General features: G+C 39.4%; 2 protein-coding genes across 3 annotated transcripts; both read left to right on the top strand.

Moving 5' to 3' along the window:
- Window positions 1-91: 91 nt before the first annotated feature.
- tmem115 (transmembrane protein 115) lies at window positions 92-5239 on the top strand. Of its 2 annotated transcripts, none has more exons than XM_060881389.1 (3): window positions 92-459; window positions 1135-2138; window positions 3116-5239. In XM_060881389.1, exons 2-3 carry the CDS (start codon window positions 1282-1284, stop codon window positions 3333-3335), a joined length of 1077 nt encoding a protein of 358 aa, XP_060737372.1. In that variant the 5' UTR covers window positions 92-459; window positions 1135-1281; the 3' UTR covers window positions 3336-5239. The 2 variants fall into 2 exon arrangements, with proteins under 2 accessions (XP_060737372.1, XP_060737371.1); XM_060881388.1 differs by having other exon boundaries at window positions 92-489.
- A 2754-nt stretch (window positions 5240-7993) lies between these two features.
- rhoab (ras homolog gene family, member Ab) lies at window positions 7994-14141 on the top strand. Its single transcript, XM_060882394.1, has 5 exons — window positions 7994-8130; window positions 11032-11189; window positions 12298-12418; window positions 12951-13081; window positions 13370-14141. The coding sequence occupies exons 1-5, from the start codon at window positions 8022-8024 to the stop codon at window positions 13541-13543; spliced, it is 693 nt and encodes a 230-aa protein (XP_060738377.1). The 5' UTR covers window positions 7994-8021; the 3' UTR covers window positions 13544-14141.
- The last annotated feature ends 5272 nt before the right edge of the window (window positions 14142-19413 follow it).

Genomic DNA, 19413 nt, shown 5'->3' with positions numbered 1-19413 from the left:
GGTCAAGATGGATAAACAAACAGATCTTCGCACTAGTTTCTTCACACCTGCTTGTATTACTGTTACTACGTTTCCCAGCAGTCTTTGCGCCGAGCTGGCTGCCGTAAAGCGAAGCTGTTATGGTCAGACGGTGACGTTTGCAAATCTGGCGTTTGTTCTTATCGCGGTGTTGGATTTAGCTTGTAGCAAAGCAAGTGTATTCTCAGAACACGTCAACGTGTAACCAGCAGGACCGGATATATAATCGCTGAAACGCTGGACTGACACGTCAGACGGCTGTTTCGAGTCTCACGACCATCCGAGTCGATTAAAATTCTTTCTCGAGGCCTAGTGGAAGAAGTGAATCCTCGGGCTCACCTGCGCGCTCCGGCCGGGATGACAGGACGTGCTGTCGGGGACAACTGTTGATGTCCTACGCTAATCTTGCCCATAAGAGGGCAAGCACCTTAACTCAGACAGGTTGCTTAAAAACTGATCGATTGTCATCTGGTAAAAGAATGAAGCAACATGTTTGATACCACACTGAGGGACAAAGTTCTTCCTAGCTAGAAGGCTAACTAAAACTAGCAGGGTAGTAAGTAGCTTAAGTCATAGTCAGAAATCACAGTTTTAATGAGTGCAGGTGTGGAACTGAAGCGTGTTGTGTAACTGTTACGTTTCTATCGTGCACGCTTTTTATTAAGAGACTTTAATCCTCAGAGCTGAAGGACTGAACACATCACCAGCTTCACTTTGTTAGCTAACGTTAGTTTGACTTGATTTTCTTTCTTTCTTTCTTTTTCTTGAAAATTATATGACAAGATGTCTGTTGTAACGTCATTGAGAAGTCCTGTGTCCTAAAGACTGTCCTACTGTAAACAACTTACTGACTGACAGACATTTTACAGAAAGGTTTTTTGCTGTTTCTTAATAGTCTTAGATTATATTACGTCTCCTTCTGTAAGTCCTCAGACTTTGTATATGTGAGTTATAATATACAGGTTTGCTGTTCTTATCACACAACAGTAAAATATGTGTACGGTTTGTTTTTTTCCGGCTAATCTCACATACACTAGAGATTAAATAAGTTATGACTTGGTTGAAAAAACAATCTGTTTGAAATAGTGATGTAATTCTGTGTTTTCTTCGATACAGGAAGCATATGCAGTTTTCTGATGATGTTGCCATGCTGTTTATGGATGTCAGGGTTTGAAGTCACTGCTCTGACCTCTGGGTGCTGGTGATACTTGAGACTCTAATCAGCTCACACTTATAAGTGAAGACGAGTCAAACCTGATAAACATGAACCGATATCTGCCTGTGGCACGGCAGCACTTTCTGACTGCTCTAGCCAGCACAAGTGTGGTGGTGAAATGTATATGTGCCACAGTGTTTGTGCTTTACCTCATCTCGTGGCTGGCGGACACACGTTTGGCTCTCGGAATCACACCCGGATACCTCTTTCCTCCCAACTTCTGGATCTGGACTCTGTTGACGCATGGCGTGGTGGAGCAGCACGTGTGGGACCTAGCACTAAATTTGGCTACCGTGATCATCGCAGGGAGACTGCTGGAGCCACTATGGGGTGCACTGGAGTTACTTATCTTCTTTTTAGTGGTGAACTTTGCTGCTGGTTTGCTTTCAGGCCTCTCCTATGTTCTTGCCTATGCCATCACTTTCGACCTAGGCTACTTGTTTGATGTGCACATCAGCGGCGCACCCGCGTTTCTTGGTGCCGTCCTGGTGGCTCTAAAGCAGACATCAGGCGACACAACCGTGCTTCGAGTGCCTCAGATTCGTCTGAAGGCAGCTCCAGCACTTGTCCTGCTAGCGTTAGCTATCTTGCGGCTAGCTGGTCTGCTGGATAGCTCTGCACCTTTCGTGGGCTGTAGCTATGGTGCACTAGCAGGGTGGGTTTACTTGCGCTTCTACCAGAGGCACAGCCGTGGGCGCGGCGACATGTCAGACCACTTTGCCTTTGCCTCCTTCTTCCCAGAGGCAATTCAGCCTGCAGTGGGCTTAATTGCCAGCCTGGTGCATGCTGCCCTTGTCAAGATCAAGGTCTGTCGCAAGATGGTGAAGCGTTATGATGTCGGCGCTCCATCATCCATCACCATCAGCCTGCCTGGCACAGACCCACAAGATGCCGAGAGGAGAAGGTAAGAGGCTGAAATAATGTCATTTCTGAACAGTTCCATACTCTGCCGAATGCAGCAAAGAACCCAACAAGAGTCCGTAACAAGCCAATCAAAATGCACCAGAACGTTTGCCACAATAGAACTGGATCTATACTTTTTATAGTTTGAGGATTTTTTGGTGCATGTTGAGAATTGGATCTGTTGGTTCCTCGTAGTCGGGCTTGTTTTTGAGAGGTGTGACGACATCCACACAAGCACAAATTGAAATATTGCTCGTTGTTGCTTTATTACACATTCCTCAAAAGCTACAGCAGCACAAATTGGGGATTTCAGAGCACAAGTGCAGCCTAAACAAACAGACAAGCTCATTATTGTTCATAGAGGGGGTCCAGGCATTTTTACAGTGACTGCCATCAATCTTCTCAGATAATTGGGAAATAAAGTAGAAGTTCAGCGGGTTCTTGCTCAGCTCTCCTTCTAGGAGAAACAAAACTATGGTATCTACTTTTAAGCATGAAAACATATTTTGTGTTTTGAGAGAAACCCAAGTAAATGTTTAAATATGTAATAAATATTTAAATTAAGACAGGTGTTAAGTTTTGTTACAGATGAACGTGTCATCATTCTTTTTGACACATCTAAAGTCCAGTCCTTTCTTTCACTTGTATTCCACCAGCCGCAAACATCTATGAATGTTATTTAATGTTCAGCCTTTTTCTTTTTCTTTCTCTTAAAGTATGTCCGTATACTTCACTGTGGGCTTGAGACAATTCATTTGTCAAATATATAAAATTGGCTTTTATTTTTCAGACTGATTTATTATGAGTCTGAGACTGTGTAGAGCTTGTGTCTGCCTTATGTGCCCCTGTGAATGAGCGGTTACTATAGAAACGACATTAGGAACAAGCAGCTGTTCTCAGAACTGCTGTTCTAGAAAATCGACCGATACTTTTCATAAATTCTTTTAGAAATATTTCCTGTTTGTGTTTGACCTGCAGGCAGCTGGCACTGAAAGCTCTGAACGAACGTCTCAAGCGAGTGGAGGACCAGTCCGCCTGGCCCAGCATGGAGGACGAGGAAGACGATGATGAGGTTCGGACAGACGTGCCACTGCTCCCCACTTGTGACTCCTCAACGCCGGCTTCCGGCTCCACCCAGAATTCCACAGGGCAAGAGTCGAGCATCATAAGCTTTGAAGACGCCGCCATTCACTCCTAACACACACGCACACGAGTGCAGGAACCCTAGAGTTCAGCCCTCTGAATCTGAGACACTATCGCAACACCTGTTGCCGAGGCGGTGACGATTTGCCCTGGAGAGTAAGACGACATGTCGTAGGTAGTTTCTAAATCTTGATCAGCTCTAATAAATGCTCTTAAACAAACAAAAGCCTACAAGTGCACCGATATGTTCAGCTTTGGTGTTGTACAGATGAACTTTCCTGAAAGTGTATATCTGTGGCACACATGTTTATAATTTGCAATGTACAAATAAGACAATGTGTATGTGTGTTTGTACTTGTGTGTGTGTGTGTGTGCGCGCGCGCATAAGAATTCTGGAAAGAGTTTTTTTTTTCTGAATAAATGCTTCAGCTGCTGCTGGGGTTTAATACATATAATTTAAATGAGCTGCAGGCTCTCCAGTTGGCTTATGGGTAACTCCTAGACTTTGTCAACAATTTTTTCCCCTGAAGCAGCAGGTTGCAAAGCAGCAGAGCTCTTTTTTTTTTTTTTTTTTAAATGCATACACCTTTTTGTGCATGGAAATCGAGTTGTGCCTGTTTCTCACTGACAGAGACGTTCAGAAATCATTTCAGACGTTTGCTGGTTTGCCAAAGGCAGACAGATTTTAACATTGTACAAGAAATGCAATGATAAAACCTGAGTTGTGCTTTGTGTTATATAAATGGTGGTAGATTCTTTACATTGAGAAATCACAGAGGAATTGTTTGTTTTAATTGAGTGTTAAGTTATTTGCTCACGTCCGTATTCAATTACAGTTAGCCATAATTAGGGATGTCTTTTAATTGCCATTCCAACTACCTTCAAATTCATGCAAATTTGTACAAATCTGTAGGATGCAAATATCTAGGGTTTTTTTATTATTATTATTCTTATTTGAAAGTACTGCTCCCAGTGCAGTGTTGTGGTCCCTCACAATCCTGAAATGTGGATTATGAAGGAAAATAATAAGAGGGGGCTGAATTTCCAAGTCTATTTTGAAGCCACCAGCAATCCAAAAGCCTTAAATGTAGGTGCAATGATTGTGTCCGGAACAACTAACAATTAAAGCATGTTTAATATGGTGTGACATGAGCAATGAGTAAAACATTTGCTTTTTTTATGTCTGTGGTGTCCCCTGACTGTCTTTCTGCTTTATCATCCATACAACAACAAAAAAGTCAGCTGTGTTCCATGCACGTTTGTTCCATGTTTGTACAAGATGCACCGGTAGAACTCCGTTTTTACTCCGAATCATCCGTTTTTATTGTGCGTGAACTCTGGTTTGTTTAAACTAAAGATAGCAATACAGCCACATACTCCAGTTCTATTGTACACACCACCTTTGTTCTCTATCGTTATCTAGAAAGCTTCATGAACTAAGGAATCACTAAGGAATCAGTTTATCACTTCTATATGCTTTTTTTTTCTGCACAATGTAAATCCTGAATCAGTAAAACACACTATAATGCTTGATGTGTATTGCCTTCATTCCCTCTGTTAATCTCTGTGATTTTTTTTTTTTTCTTCAGTATTTTTTGAACACAGCATTCATGATTCATGGGGAATGGCCTTTTGTATGTTCAGATGAAAGTGAACGTATAAGACAGACAAAAAAAGAGGGGCCTGTTTTTATAAAGCAGATATTTTTCTCTCTGTAGATTTGACTGATGTTCAGAGACAGAGGGAAAAGGATTTGGGAACAGTTTTTAGTAGCTGGATGATTTGTTCACTAATCTTTTTTTTTTTTCATCTTTGTTCAGGTTGAGTATTTTCTGCCATTCAACTTTTTCCCCCTTTTCCAGCTCTAAATCTTGATAATTTTCTTCACTCTTTGGCTCAAACGCCATGTCTCCTGAGTTCCACTTTCTCTGTCTCCAATAAAAGGGTATATGGAGAACACTTTCAAACTTGTCCTATCATTATACACACAGTAAATGTATGTGGTGTTTTTGTTACTTGGCATAATGATAATATATTGATTGTTTTTATTTATGGTACAAATCTTAAAGTTTAAGTATCTTGCCCATTCATTCATTCATCTTCTACCGCTTATCCGAACTACCTCGGGTCACGGGGAGCCTGTGCCTATCTCAGGCGTCATGGGGCATCAAGGCAGGATACACCCTGGACGGAGTGCCAACCCATCGCAGGGCGCACACACACACACTCATTCACTCACGCAATCACACACTAGGGACAATTTTCCAGAGATGCCAATCAACCTACCATGCATGTCTTTGGACCTGGGGAGGAAACTGGAGTACCCAGAGGAAACCCCCGAGACACGGGGAGAACATGCAAACTCCACACACACAAGGCGGAGGCGGGAATCGAACCCCAACCCTGGAGGTGTGAAGCGAACGTGCTAACCACTAAGCCACCGTGCCCTCCATCCATCCATCCATCCATCCATCCATCCATTCATTTGGTTCCTTTTCCAAGGAAATTTCCTAACATAAAGATAGTGTTGCTTATTCTACTATTATTCAAACTACTAACAAAGCTGTGTGTGTTTCACATTCTTAAGTAATGTTGATAACACAAGTGGTAAATTTTATTAGTACTAGTTATAGTTATACTATTCTTCCACCACCCCACGACAACAAAAGTAGCACAAGAAGCACACTGTGGTTGGGAAATGAGTTTGTATGCATTAATCACAGAAACCAGATGATGTTTATACAAGAAATACTTTTTTCTTTTTTTTTTTTCTTTTCAGATACAGACCTATCATGAACCAGTCTGTCCAGAGGGACGGAAAAACCCTTAACCCTTAAGTACTCCAGGACTAGGGTTGGGAACTGGTGCCCTAAAGCAATTGTTCTCCATGTGTCCTTGATTTGTTTTTGTTCAAAATGTTGTTACAGTGATACAGTGATCAATCATTATTATTATAGTTTTATTATTATTATTATTATTATTTAACTAATAAATATTAGACAAGTACCTTAGATGATTATTAGATTAAATCATTCATTCTGTTAGTAAAACTTACCTAAACATCTTGTTTCAATCCAATGAAGTTCTTAGGAAGGCAAATAGCAGACAACATACTTATAAATAAATCTATACTGACTTTATTATATGGATATATTTCACGATTTGGGCAAAGGTCTAACTACAGTGCCTTGCAAAAGTGTTCATACCCACTGAACTTTTCCACATTTTGACACGTTACAGCCACAAAGAGAAATGTATTTTATTGGGATTTTATGAAATAGAACAAAGAAAGTGGCACGTAATTGTGAAGTGGAATGAAAATTATAAATGGTGTCCACATTTTTTTTTTTACAAATAAATATCTGAAATGTGTGGTGTGCATTTGTATTCAGCCCCCTTTACTCTGATACCCCTAACTAAAATCCAGTGAAACCAACTGACTTCAGAATACAGCTGTTCTCTGAAGCCCTCAGAAGTGTGTTAGAAAACATTAGTGAACAAACAGCATCATGAAGACCAAAGAACACACCAGACAGGTCAGGGATAACGTTGTGGAGAAGTTTAAAGCAGGGTTAGGTTATAAATGAATATCCCAAGCCTTGAACATCTCACGGAGCACTGTACAATCCATCATCCGGAAATGGAAAGAGTATGGCACAACTGCAAGCCTACCAAGACATGGCCGTCCACCTAAACTGACAAGCCGTGCAAGGAGAGGATAAATGTTATCACGGCACAGACGCTGTTTTATCCCTACAGGCTTTCAGCACTACAGGCTCCATGTTTGTATGTGGAGATTAGAGCACAAAAGTGTAAAGCTCACCAAATAACAGGATTTATACAAAAGGTCATATAATTTTCATGCCTTATCTCTTCTGTTAAAGCATGTGATCACAGGACACTTGGTTGATTTGATCTAATAAGGATCATATGTTTGCATAAACCTGTAGAGTGCATGTTGCAATGCATGAAGCAAAATGAGGACATGACAAATACTAAAAAGCTCTGAATTTCATGTAACTATGTGACAGAATTTTCACTCAGGTTGTTGTGAATAATGTCATTTGTAAAGTAAATTGTATTCATTTTGAAATCAGTGCAAAATAGAAGCATTTTTAGTGCTCTCAGACAAATATTTCTATGCATGTTTAATTAAGAGCCTAATATTTTAACAGATGGATTATGTCCACAAATTATGCTCATGAAGTAAACCTGAACATCTGATAGGGGGCCGTGGTATTTGTTTTATAGTGTGTAATAAGAACAAACTGTCATGTTGCATTGGGGTGTAGTATCTATCTCCACCACTAGATGGCACCGTAACATTGTTATTAGTTAGAGGTTTATTAAATATGAAGTTGTTTCCTCAGACTGATAGCTACTCTATTTGTTTTTGGGTGGGTTCTTACTTTCCTGGAGGGTTTAAATTCACACTCATGTAATACACACTCTGTGTTACTATATGTAGCTATATTCAGACAATTTATGAGACTATCCTTTTATTTAGCACACCTATTAAATGCAGTGTATAAACATTTAGGCAGTGATGGCCCTCTTGTGGTCCTTTAATGGAGGGGGACGAAGGTGTATTAAAAACAGATTACATTCCGTAATTAATGCTGAAATGGTCTTTATGTGTACGTAAACTTCGGCGGTATAAAAAGGGGTTAAATGAGGTAATCGTTTTGCGTGAACGCGCAGGCGTGGCCCGCGCGCGTGCACGCGTGCCATTACCCCTTGTATGAGTGCCCGCCCTGTGCGCGTGCTCGTGACTAATTCATTGTATGTGGTAGGAGACGAGGCTGGAGCACAACTGCTGGGAAACGACGGACAGAAACGTAACCTTACAAGTAAGAATGTTTCATTTTTAACAGTATTTGACTAAGGTGAAGTTTTCTGTTTGTTTTTTGTTACAGTGTTGGTTTAAAACTTCTTATATTAGAGCTGAGATTAGACTTGTTTCAGAGCGCAGGAACGTTAGCCTGCTTTAGCTGAGACGCTAACTGGCTTTAGCTGGAAGGCTAACTGGCTTTAGCTGGAAGGCTAACTGGCTTTAGCTGGGACGCTAACTAGCTTTAGCTGGGACGCTAACTAGCTTTAGCTGGGACGCTAACTAGCTTTAGCTGGGACGCTAACCAGCTTTAGTTGGGACGCTAACCAGCTTTAGCTGAGACGCTAACTAGCTTTAGCTGAGACGCTAACTAGCTTTAGCTGAGACGCTAACTAACTAAGGATAATTTACCGGCTGAATAAAAATAAATCGGGCTTTTTGTTAAACATTATTTGTATCTGTTTTTAGTTCTGGTTCTTAAAAAACACCAGGAATGTGTTTAGAAAGGGGTTCATTGTTGTTCTGAGGAAGAGGCTGTAAGCTAGTTCGCTAACTGAGGTTAGTTCATTGTGAAAGTAGTCGGTCGCAACAGGAACGGCTCGCTATTGTTATCTCTTCTTCAGACGGTTGTGTTTTATTTAACAAGTTAGTGTGGACATTCCTGTGGGTAAAGCGGTTTCTTAAGTAAATAGATTAGACGTTCAAGTCTTAATTAAATAATCCTGTGAGATGTTTGTCACAAAGATGTATGTTTTATTTGCTATACAGAATTGTTCTCTCGTTAATAGGTGAGAAACGTAACGAGGATTGGTTTGTTTGCTGAATGTTAAACACATCTCTAAAAGGGATTCAACTTCATGTTGAAACTATATAGTGTGGAAAATAATTAAGATATATAACTGTTTTTTTGCTTTTAGATTTTAGTTGTTTATGTTGGTGAGGTTTTTTTTAGAGGTACGAATAAAATCATGTATTGACCTGTGAACTTCGAACAGAAAAACAAGTTGCTTGAATGATATTTGTGTATAAATAATATGTACTTGATCTGCCTTTGTGTCCAACGTGTTAAGGACAGAACAAAGGTTCCACCGCGTTAAAGACCAATGAAGGCTAGTTTAATGACCATGTAATCGGTGAGCAGTAACATGTAGGACAGCGTGTACAGCCATCTGTTGCGCCTTGACGCCATCTTAAAGCCGAAGGGGTTCCTAAGACCCACCCAGGGTTTTTAAGCCTCAACATTGATTTATTTTCCTACGTCTCAGTGTCAAATGCAGACATCATGTACTCTGTTCGTTCTTCAAACCATTACAGACCTAACTTTGTTGAAGTAATCTACACTGGGCTCACAGCTCTTACTATACCGAGCTGAATGAGTGTGTTTCTGATGCCGTAATTCATTTCAAGTGTCCTAATGATGCATCAGTGAAGAAACCCTGCTGTTTCCCTCAGCTGTCATTACACACGACTTAGAAGACATTTATTTATCTCAAAGAATCTCTCTCACTCTCGTATGTATGTATGTATGTATGAGAGAGATAAAATTACATTAGGAAGTTGTGCAAATGTTCTTCTTTAGCGGATAATTACTTAACAGAAAAATACATTTGAAGTATTGCAAAAGCTAACATATTTGTCCAAATTGTGTAATTTGATATAAAATATAGTTCTGTTTATGGGAGTTTTTTGAAAATTAATTAATCTTATGAAATCAGTACAGTGGATATCAATCCAGAGTGCCATGAGAATTATGATGGTTGTTTTGGGGGTTTTACTCCTTCTTTCTCTATTAAGATACTTACAAGATGCATTTTTCAGTGTATTTTGGTTATCAGGAATTTTGTGAATTGTGATAATCAGACTGTTTCTTAAAGTGAGGCAAACTTCAGAAGCCCAATGCTCTTAAGCTTTCAAAGCACAAGAATCTTGGGTTGTTTATTAGAAGTGGAGGCGTGTAGTAAACAGAGATGTGAATTTTTTTTTTTTTATTGTTGCTGGTTTTGATAAAAAGAAGGTTGCTTCTATCAACTCTGATGTTGCAGTTATTGAGGAGGAAGATTACACACAATTCCATACATTTATTGAAAGCATGATTTTTTTTTTTTCTTCTTCTTTGGCCTTGATTAAAGCTGAATGTTTTTTCTTCCACTTCAGAAAATAATGGCCAGCTTGATTTTAAATATGTCCTTAATAATAGCCTTTCCAGCCAACCATTTGGTAAAATCATTTTAAAGGTTAAATCCTCGTTTCTAGTGTCATCCGTCTGTGATGGAAGAAAACATGAATCTATTAAGAAAACAGAACAGTGTATCCTTCATCTCAGCACTTTGGTCAGTAAAAGATTCACTGTTTAATAGCTTCTTTCATTAAAAAGAACAGCTCATCTGTCCAGCTGTGGGAAATGAACTTAAACTGATACAAATTGCTTGCTGTAGCAAATGTGTGAAGAGGATGTTAGATATATTGTTGGAGATCCTGCTGATTTCCACTTCTCTTTTAATTTGCATATCTCTAGCAGATACTCGCAGTAGAATAGAGATTTGATGAGACACTATATCACACGTGCAAAGAGCCTGAAAAATTAAGGGGTGTGGATTAAAAACAAGTTGCGAAGTGTTTTGTAACAATTATTATTACCGGTAACAAGTAGCTGACTAGCTTCTTATTGGCAGTAAGGTAAATCTAATGCCTGTTACAGAATTTGACAGTTCACTGATTTTCCAAATAATGAAGTGTAGTAGGTTTATCATGGGAAAGGTCAGTGTGTGTGTGAGAGAGAGATTCACAGATCACATGCTGGATGACTCACACTTCACAGTGAGAGATAAATGTGTGTGTGTGGTATGTAACCATAGCAACTATCAATAGTAAGCTGATGCTACAGCATGTGTGTCTAACATGTAACCTGTTTGTATTGTAGACATGGCAGCGATTCGTAAGAAGCTGGTGATCGTAGGTGATGGAGCATGCGGTAAAACCTGTTTGCTAATCGTCTTCAGTAAAGACCAGTTCCCTGAAGTGTATGTCCCCACCGTGTTTGAGAACTATGTAGCAGACATTGAAGTGGACAGCAAACAGGTAATACATGAACACACTCTAGAACATTGGATTACTTTAACATTATTTCCTGCCAAAAATACATTTAAAACAAACACACACCACTACTTAAAAATGAGCAGTGGTTCCACTTAATACTGGACTAAGGATAGGACTGTGGTTTGCTGTTACACTCCATGCAATTCACAGGATAAAAAGAAATGAGTGTTTATTGTCTCTTCAGTTAGAGATCAACCGAAGACTAATTTATAACGTATGTGTCACAGGTCAAAGTACAGAGGAAAGCAGCATTTTATATAAGTCTCAATGTTTTAATGTTCTGAGTGTTATTGGTAGTGGTTATGGAATTGGAGATCTTTATTCTGATCCTCAGATCTTGTTTAATTAAACACCACTGCAAGTGTCCTCTTTGATTATTAAATTTTCAGTTGTGCTTCTCTAGTTTAATGTCCCTGTTTCTTTATTTTCTTGCAGTAAGGTCAGAGTTGGTAGACCAATATGACCGATATCATAACACACTCCTCAAATATTTCTGTGATGTATAATATGTCACGATGTACACCATTCGGCAAAATCTGGTAGCCATGGTTCGCTAAGGCTGGTGTGGAAGAACGTTAGTGTTTTTTTTTTTTTTACAGAGCCCTGACCTTATCCCCACTGAACATTCTTGGGAACATCCTCACTGACTGTGTCCCAGACCTCCTCACCTAGCATCAGCTCCTGACCTCACTAATGTTCTTGTGGCCTAATGAGCAAAAATCCTCACAGGCACACACTACAATCTAGTGGGAAGCCTTCCCAGAAAGGGGAAGTGAAAATAAAATGGGTTTGATTCTTTTGGCCATATTGTTTAACAAACTGCAGGCAAAACATTATTGTTCAGAATAAAGTTTTTTTTTAAATCCGTGAACACATTAAAAACTGTTTACAATCAGCAAAAAGAAACTGGAAAGTGTTCTCAAAAATCAACAAAAGTTTTTTCACAATTCTCATGTCACACAAATTCTACAAAATCATCAGTGTCAATTACAAAATATTATGTTGTATAAAGTTTTTTTTTTTGTCTTTGTGTTTTAATCCTGATGTAAGGAATGTGCCAATAGATTTACTGGTTGTTTTTGTGGTTCAGGTGGAGCTAGCTCTTTGGGATACTGCAGGGCAAGAGGACTATGACCGGCTCCGCCCACTTTCCTACCCAGACACTGATGTCATTCTCATGTGCTTCTCTATTGACAGTCCAGACAGTTTAGGTAATTGTGCTTATATTTCTCCCTTTGTAGTGATGTTCTAGAATTTCTTTAATACCTCATTTTTAGTCATTTCTTTCTTATTCCTTAGATCATCAGGTATTTGCCTCTGAATATCTCAGTATTCAGATCTTGAACGTTTTAAGAACTGCCATTTTACCAGCGCATTACAATAAATAGTTGTAACTATTTTGCACCATTTTGAGTGATTTGTTAAGTAATTATAGGTGTTCAAGGGAAAAACACAATGCAGTAATTACTCTATGAAAAACAATGTCTCTTACAGCGATGCTGATAATCTCCCTCCAATGAATCTTTCATAGAAAAACAAACTGTTTAGCTGTAATAAATGTGACAATGGTGAGGTCGGTGATTTGTTTAGCAAATTTGGTTGCTTAAGGGATCTGTGTAACGTCACAGATTTGAATAAAAGTTTTATTTATTGACGTGTTCAGCGTTACACCCGGCAAACAAATTACATTTCTCATTTGTCATTTTTTGGCCACTGTCTTACATATGATCTCTTTCTGTACAGAAAACATTCCAGAAAAATGGACACCTGAGGTCAAACACTTCTGCCCAAATGTACCTATCATCCTCGTGGGCAACAAAAAGGATTTACGAAATGATGAGCACACACGTAGAGAGCTGGCTAAGATGAAACAGGTCAGTTTCTGCCAGTAATACAAAGTCCCAAAACTGTCATGTTGTCAATGCTTTAATGTATTTCAGAATTGTTGGGGGCTGTAGCAAATCATTAGTATTGTGTAAATGTGTGTTTATGGACATTAGCCATCTTTATTCATTTTAAATATTTGTGTTAAATTGAGTAACAGTGTGGAATTACCCATAAACAACTTTTATATTTACACAGAATGGTGCTTACTGTGACTTAATGACTCAATAATCTGTCACTGACCTACTCCATAATATCTAAATTTCAAACTCCAACAGGAGCCAGTCAAAGCTGAGGAAGGGCGGGACATGGCTAATCGAATCGGAGCTTTTGGCTACATGGAATGCTCTGCGAAGACAAAGGATGGTGTGCGGGAGGTGTTTGAGATGGCCACCAGGGCAGCACTGCAGGCACGCAGGGGCAAAAAGAACAACAAATGCCTTCTTCTCTGAACATGCAGCACTGGACTGAAACCCCAAGTAGGGGTGCAAAATGTGTGTAGAGGCACAAACTCATTCCTCAAACTCGCCAAACATTTTGGAAGAAAGTGTAACTGCTCTTTTTTTATTTTTTGTTTAGTTATGGAAGTGTTTTATCAGTATTTAAGAAATTGCAAAAGACTTGGACTTTTGCCTCTTTTGTTTGTTTTTGATGTTTTACCTGAGCTTTGTGATTGATTATTAAAGCCGCACCCTTCTGCCAAATGCTGTTATGTGACCCAAATGCCTGCCAATCAAGTGCTTACCACAATGCTGGGAAAAAAAGAAAAGATTTTTTTTTTTTTTTTTTTTTTTTTAATTCTCCCATGTAACAGGTGGTTCATTGTATGTTTGGGGTTTTTTTTGTTGTTTATTTTTTATATATATTTTTTTTAAGATTAGGAATTTAAACACCACCAACTTTCTTTAGACGCAAAAAAGATGGGGTGGGGCTTAGATATGTATACATGTACATATGTAACGTGTGTGTGGATGCACACTTTCATGACTGGAAGTCCATTTGTAAACTAGACTTGGTAATCTTATGTAATAAAAGACTTTCTATAAGGAAGATCACCAGTCTAATTTTCTTTTTTTGGTTTTGGACTACTACTACTTTATACTACAGACTATGCAGAGCAAAGTTATGCTTATGTAACCGATATAATGGTGAAATTGCATTCTGATTTTAAAATGACGCTGTCAGTTTTCAGACCACATTTTCAAAGATGTGACATTCAGACAAATAGTAGAACTCTAAAATGCATGCAATTCATTGCCTATATTAAAATAAAACAGATAAAAAATCTATAAACCTGATATATGGGTCATTGTAGCTGTCAAACTGTGCATCAAATTAATACATGCATTATTTTATTACATGGCAAGATAAAATTGATGCACACATTATCATTATGATATTATGTGACTTGAGTTGTGTACCTGCTATAAAGAAATTCAAATCTAAGTTTAATGGTGGAAGCCATATGGTTAAATGAAACCAATATACTAGACTTGGAGGTTTATTACACTTGCATGTATGAATTCATATATTGTTTCTATGTTATGGTTAATAGCAAAAGAAAAAAAAAAAACTTGTATCTGTATTATAAAGGCGGTTTCCTAATGCTACCTACTCCCTTTTGGTCCTTTTATTAGCTACATAACACAGTAGATGCATAATAACTTCTCTGCACAAGATGCCAGCTCCCTCTACCCTGATGATCAGTGGGAAAACTCCATGGACCTCAGTAATGTAATGTCACTACTGGGTTTACAACAGAATATTTAGCTAACAGCAGTCTTGTGGTCAGAAACTAATGAAGGCTTAAGAATTATTTTTAACATGTGAATGGAATACATATAACCTACAGTCTTTACTTATACACCAACATTGCTGTCTGAAATCCTGAAAGTACCAGCCAACTATCCGGACAGTGGTGATCACGAAGTAGCTCAAAAGTCATGCTTTTATACCTACAAATGTGTAGCTGTTAACATACAACTGTATTAGTTGACAGACTGGCAAATTGTGAAACATGGATATAGATGACAAGAGGTTTGATCTTCTATTGATTGAACGCAAACACGGATGCTCAGCAGGTATACTGCCTCACGGCTTTAGGGTACCAAGTTTGATCCTAAGCTCCTTTCTGAGTTTTGCATTTTCTCCCTGGGGTTGAATTGGTTTCTGCTGGGTTCTCTAGATTCCCATCACCTTCAAAAAACATGCATTGGATGTGGATGGGCTATGCTATGTTCCCCCTAAGTGTGGACATGTGTGTATGTTGTCGTGTAACAGACTATCCCATCTTGTGTGTATTCCCTTTCTCACACTCAGAGAGTCCCTGGGTATAAGGGATCCACAGCAACTCGAGATAAACAGGTTACTGAAAATTAATGCATGAATGAATGAATGCACGAATGAAAGATGTTCCTTGTAAGTAATTGCAGTGGATTTGCTCACAAGCTTGCTTCTCAATCCCAGAGATGACCAACGCACAAGAGAGTGACTCATATGTTAGCTAACTGTAAACACTATTTAAACAGTGGACCACACCTAAAAAACCACTGAAGCTCTGCTTGGGTCTCAATAAGCAACCTTGTTGATCTGAATGTGCATGTGATACAATACAGGGAAGGGAAAAGGTCTACTAAAGTGCACTAATATTAGTCAGTCAGCTCTAAAAAAAGATAAAGGAAAACAAAACAGTTCAGGAAGGAACTGGTCACGTGGTCGCCTGTGCGAGCTGTGAGGTGAAAAGCTGTTCGCGTTTACACGTCTTTTCTGAGTAAAGCAGTGAAGACCGACGCCCTTTCTCTCTCTCTCTCTCACACACACACACACACACACACACACACACACACACATTCTCTCTCTCACACCCACACACACACACATTCTCTCTCTCTCACACACACACACCCACACAAACACACATTCTCTCTCTCACACCCACACACACACATTCTCTCTCTCTCTCACACACACACACACACATTCTCTCTCTCACACACTCTCTCTCTCTCACACACACACACCCACACACATTCTCTCTCTCTCACACACACACATTCTCTCTCACACACTCTCTCTCACACTCTCTCTCTCACACACACACACACACACACACACACACACACACTCTCTCACTCTCTCACTCTCTCTCTCTCTCTCTCTCTCTTTTCTCTCTTCCGCTCTCTTACTCTCAGGCGGCGGAGTGCGGCGCGCCTCTGCGAAACTCCCGGCCTTTTATACACGGCTATTTTTAGTCACCAGCGCGTGGAACTATTTTTAACCAATGAGCTCATGGTTTTCCGTCGCGGCCAATCAGAGAAGGGAACACGTGTTTATGAGAAAACGAGAGAGAGAGAGAGAGAGAGAGCGGACAGCTGGTAGAGAGCTCGAGGGCCGGCGGGCGCGCGCACGGCCCGGGGACTTCTCGTTGACGTCACGGATTTTCCTCGCGTGACAGCGGAAACTCGTTTTTGTCGTTTCTCAGACACAAAACAAGTTGTACAGAAACAGTACCTGATACTGTGAAACATCTTCCCAGTGTAATGCATAATTATTTGTTACGTGAGAAGCACATAACTCCAGCAGGTTCTCATGAGTAAGGTTTACGATTACTTTTGAATAGTATTTTAACCCAAAGCGACACCTGGCGGTTGGGTTTACAATGACAGCCTCGTCTTTAGCCTACAGGTGTATTTAACTGTAAAGCGCTTTGTGAAAACCTGATCACACCCATGTGTTATTTTTTGACTATATATCTTTCCTGATTTAGTCCCTTAATAAGAAATACTAAGAATAACTCACACTCTTAAGAAGTGTGTGAGGAAGTCGTGGCCTAACGGTTAGAGAGTTTGACCCCTAACCCTAAAGTTCGAGTCTCGGGGCGGCCACGACTGAGGTGCCCTTGAGCAAGGCAACAAACAACCCCCCAACTGCTCCCCGGGCCCCGCAGCATAAATGGCTGCCCACTGCTCCGGGTGTGTGTTCACGGTGTGTGTGTGCACTTTGGATGCGTTAAATGCAGAGAATGAATTCTGAGGATGGGTTACCATATGTCACTTCACTTCACTCTTTTATAAAGGCTTTTCTCTAAACTTCAGCTAAAGAAAACTTTAGAATATTTACATTTATGGCATTTAGCAGACACCCTTATCCAGAGTGACACTTTTTTTTATTTATTTCAATTTATACAACTGAGCAACAAGGGCCTTGCTCAGGGGCCCAGCAGTGGCAGCTTGGTGGACCTGGGGTTCGAGCTCATGACCTCCTGACCAGTAGTCCAACACTGAGCTACCACATCCCAATACAGAATACAACTAAAACACTGATCTCTAGGAAGGAGATCTTGGGTGCAGTCAGTGTTAAAGTTATCCCAAAGCTGTGTCTTGGGGTTCCAGGTCATGGATCCTTGGAGCCCACTCATGTTCTCCCAGACAAACCGTAGCAAGCTTTGTCTTCATGGATCTCGTATTGTGCAGAGGCTATTCTGAAACCGATCTGGACTCCTTAGTTTCTGTGAAGGAAAACTTCCAATGCTTCCAACATTGTAGCAACAATTTGGGGAGGATCCACATATGTGTGTGTGATGGTTTGGTATCCACAAACATTTAGCCATGTAGTGTATGTAAAGTTCTAGCTACAATTCAAGATTAATATTAGATATATTTAAATGTGTTTGTATTTATCCTCAATGAGAAAGTCTGATGTGACTCAGGCGGCTGTTTCAAAGAAAAACTCCCTTGAACGGTAAAGGAATAAACTTTGAGAGGAACTAGACTCAAAGGGGAACCTCATCATCATATTTGTGACACTGGAGGGTGTGATTATAAATATACAGTCTGATAAATGTTGTATTGATGAGGAGGTTGTTGTCCTCAAAGACCACATGGCATCTGGTTATGTTGACATCTGCTCTTTAGTATAGCAGAGTCTAACTGGAGCTGATAAATCTCTAGGTGCCTCAGGATCCTCACAGAGTCGGCCTTAATCTTCAAAATCTTTATGGCCCTGAAGACAATCGATGCTGGTACAATTTCTGGATGGGTAGAAAGAGAGAAGCAGTGGAGAGGAATTAACATAGCTGCTGTTCATAATATTAGCAAACACTAGATGGGATGTATTATGTGTACGCCTGACCAAAGAGATAAGTTTTAAATCTATATTTAAACTGGGAAAGTGTGTCTGAGTCCCGAACACTATCAGGAAGACTATTCTAAAGTTTAGGAGCTAAATACGAAAACGCTCTACCGCCTTTAGTAGACGTTGATATTCCAAGAACTACCCAGAATATCATATGTTATATATTATATTATATATTATATTAATATCATATATGACTATGTATGTTTTTTTTTATCTTAATTGTTTTTTTTGTCTATTTTTTCTACGTTAGTTTGCTTATTTGGTTGATTGATGTATAAATAAAGTCTTACCTACATCTGATGGAGCCCATTAAATAGTAAAAACCATTTATAAATATAAGACACATTTCAGGTGTCTGTTTATCTGCCATTGCTTTTCATACCTTATTACATGGTATAACTTCATTATAACAACAAGGCCTGTATCAGTATAGGAACAGTATAGAGACGGTTTAGAGAATTTTGCATTCACATTAGAGGACAGTTCTCCAAACCCATTCAGAACATTTTGAAAACCAACAAATATTAGCTGGATAGTCTCTAAACCAATTATCTGCATTCAGTTAAATATTTTACATAAATCCATGTGAGAAGATAAGCTAACACAACAGAGGATCTGCTGCAGAAGCTGAGCTGGTTCATGTTTAAAAATTAATAGAAGCAATTCATATGTTTATTGCTTCTGGAACAGTATTTCTCAAAATACTCAGTACTGGAGCACATACATGTGTTTATGCTGCATCTCAGTCCTGTCCACTAGAGGGTGACATGGTTATGTTGCCCATTACAGTCAGTTTAATCTCACTGTAGTCTTTAATAGTGCTGTCTCTCTCACAGACTGTTTCATTCTGATTCAAATGAAATGTATCTCTTGGTTAGATTAACTCTTAGATTTGAATTCCTTTTTTCTCAGGCCTTGTTTCTCGGATGTCGCTCAAACTGCATTCCTGGTTTAGCTGAATGATGTCTTTGTCTCACAACATGCCTTTCTGGTTATGTCCAAGGAGCGTCCATCCCTTAGTGTGTCTCTCTAATTCACCTTTATCATCTTTTATTCAAATGATCCTTAAAATTATTTCTTCAAAATTTCCTTAAAAATCTCTCTCTCTCTCTCTCTCTCTCTCTCTCTCTCTCTCTCTCTCTCTCTCTCTCTCTCTCTCTAATATTTCTGAAGAAAGACTCTCTCT

This window comes from Tachysurus vachellii, chromosome 11 (assembly GCF_030014155.1).
Source record: "Tachysurus vachellii isolate PV-2020 chromosome 11, HZAU_Pvac_v1, whole genome shotgun sequence".
Taxonomy (NCBI): domain Eukaryota; kingdom Metazoa; phylum Chordata; class Actinopteri; order Siluriformes; family Bagridae; genus Tachysurus; species Tachysurus vachellii.
Note: the sequence above shows the minus strand (reverse complement) of the source record. Positions and strands in the feature narration are given on the sequence as shown.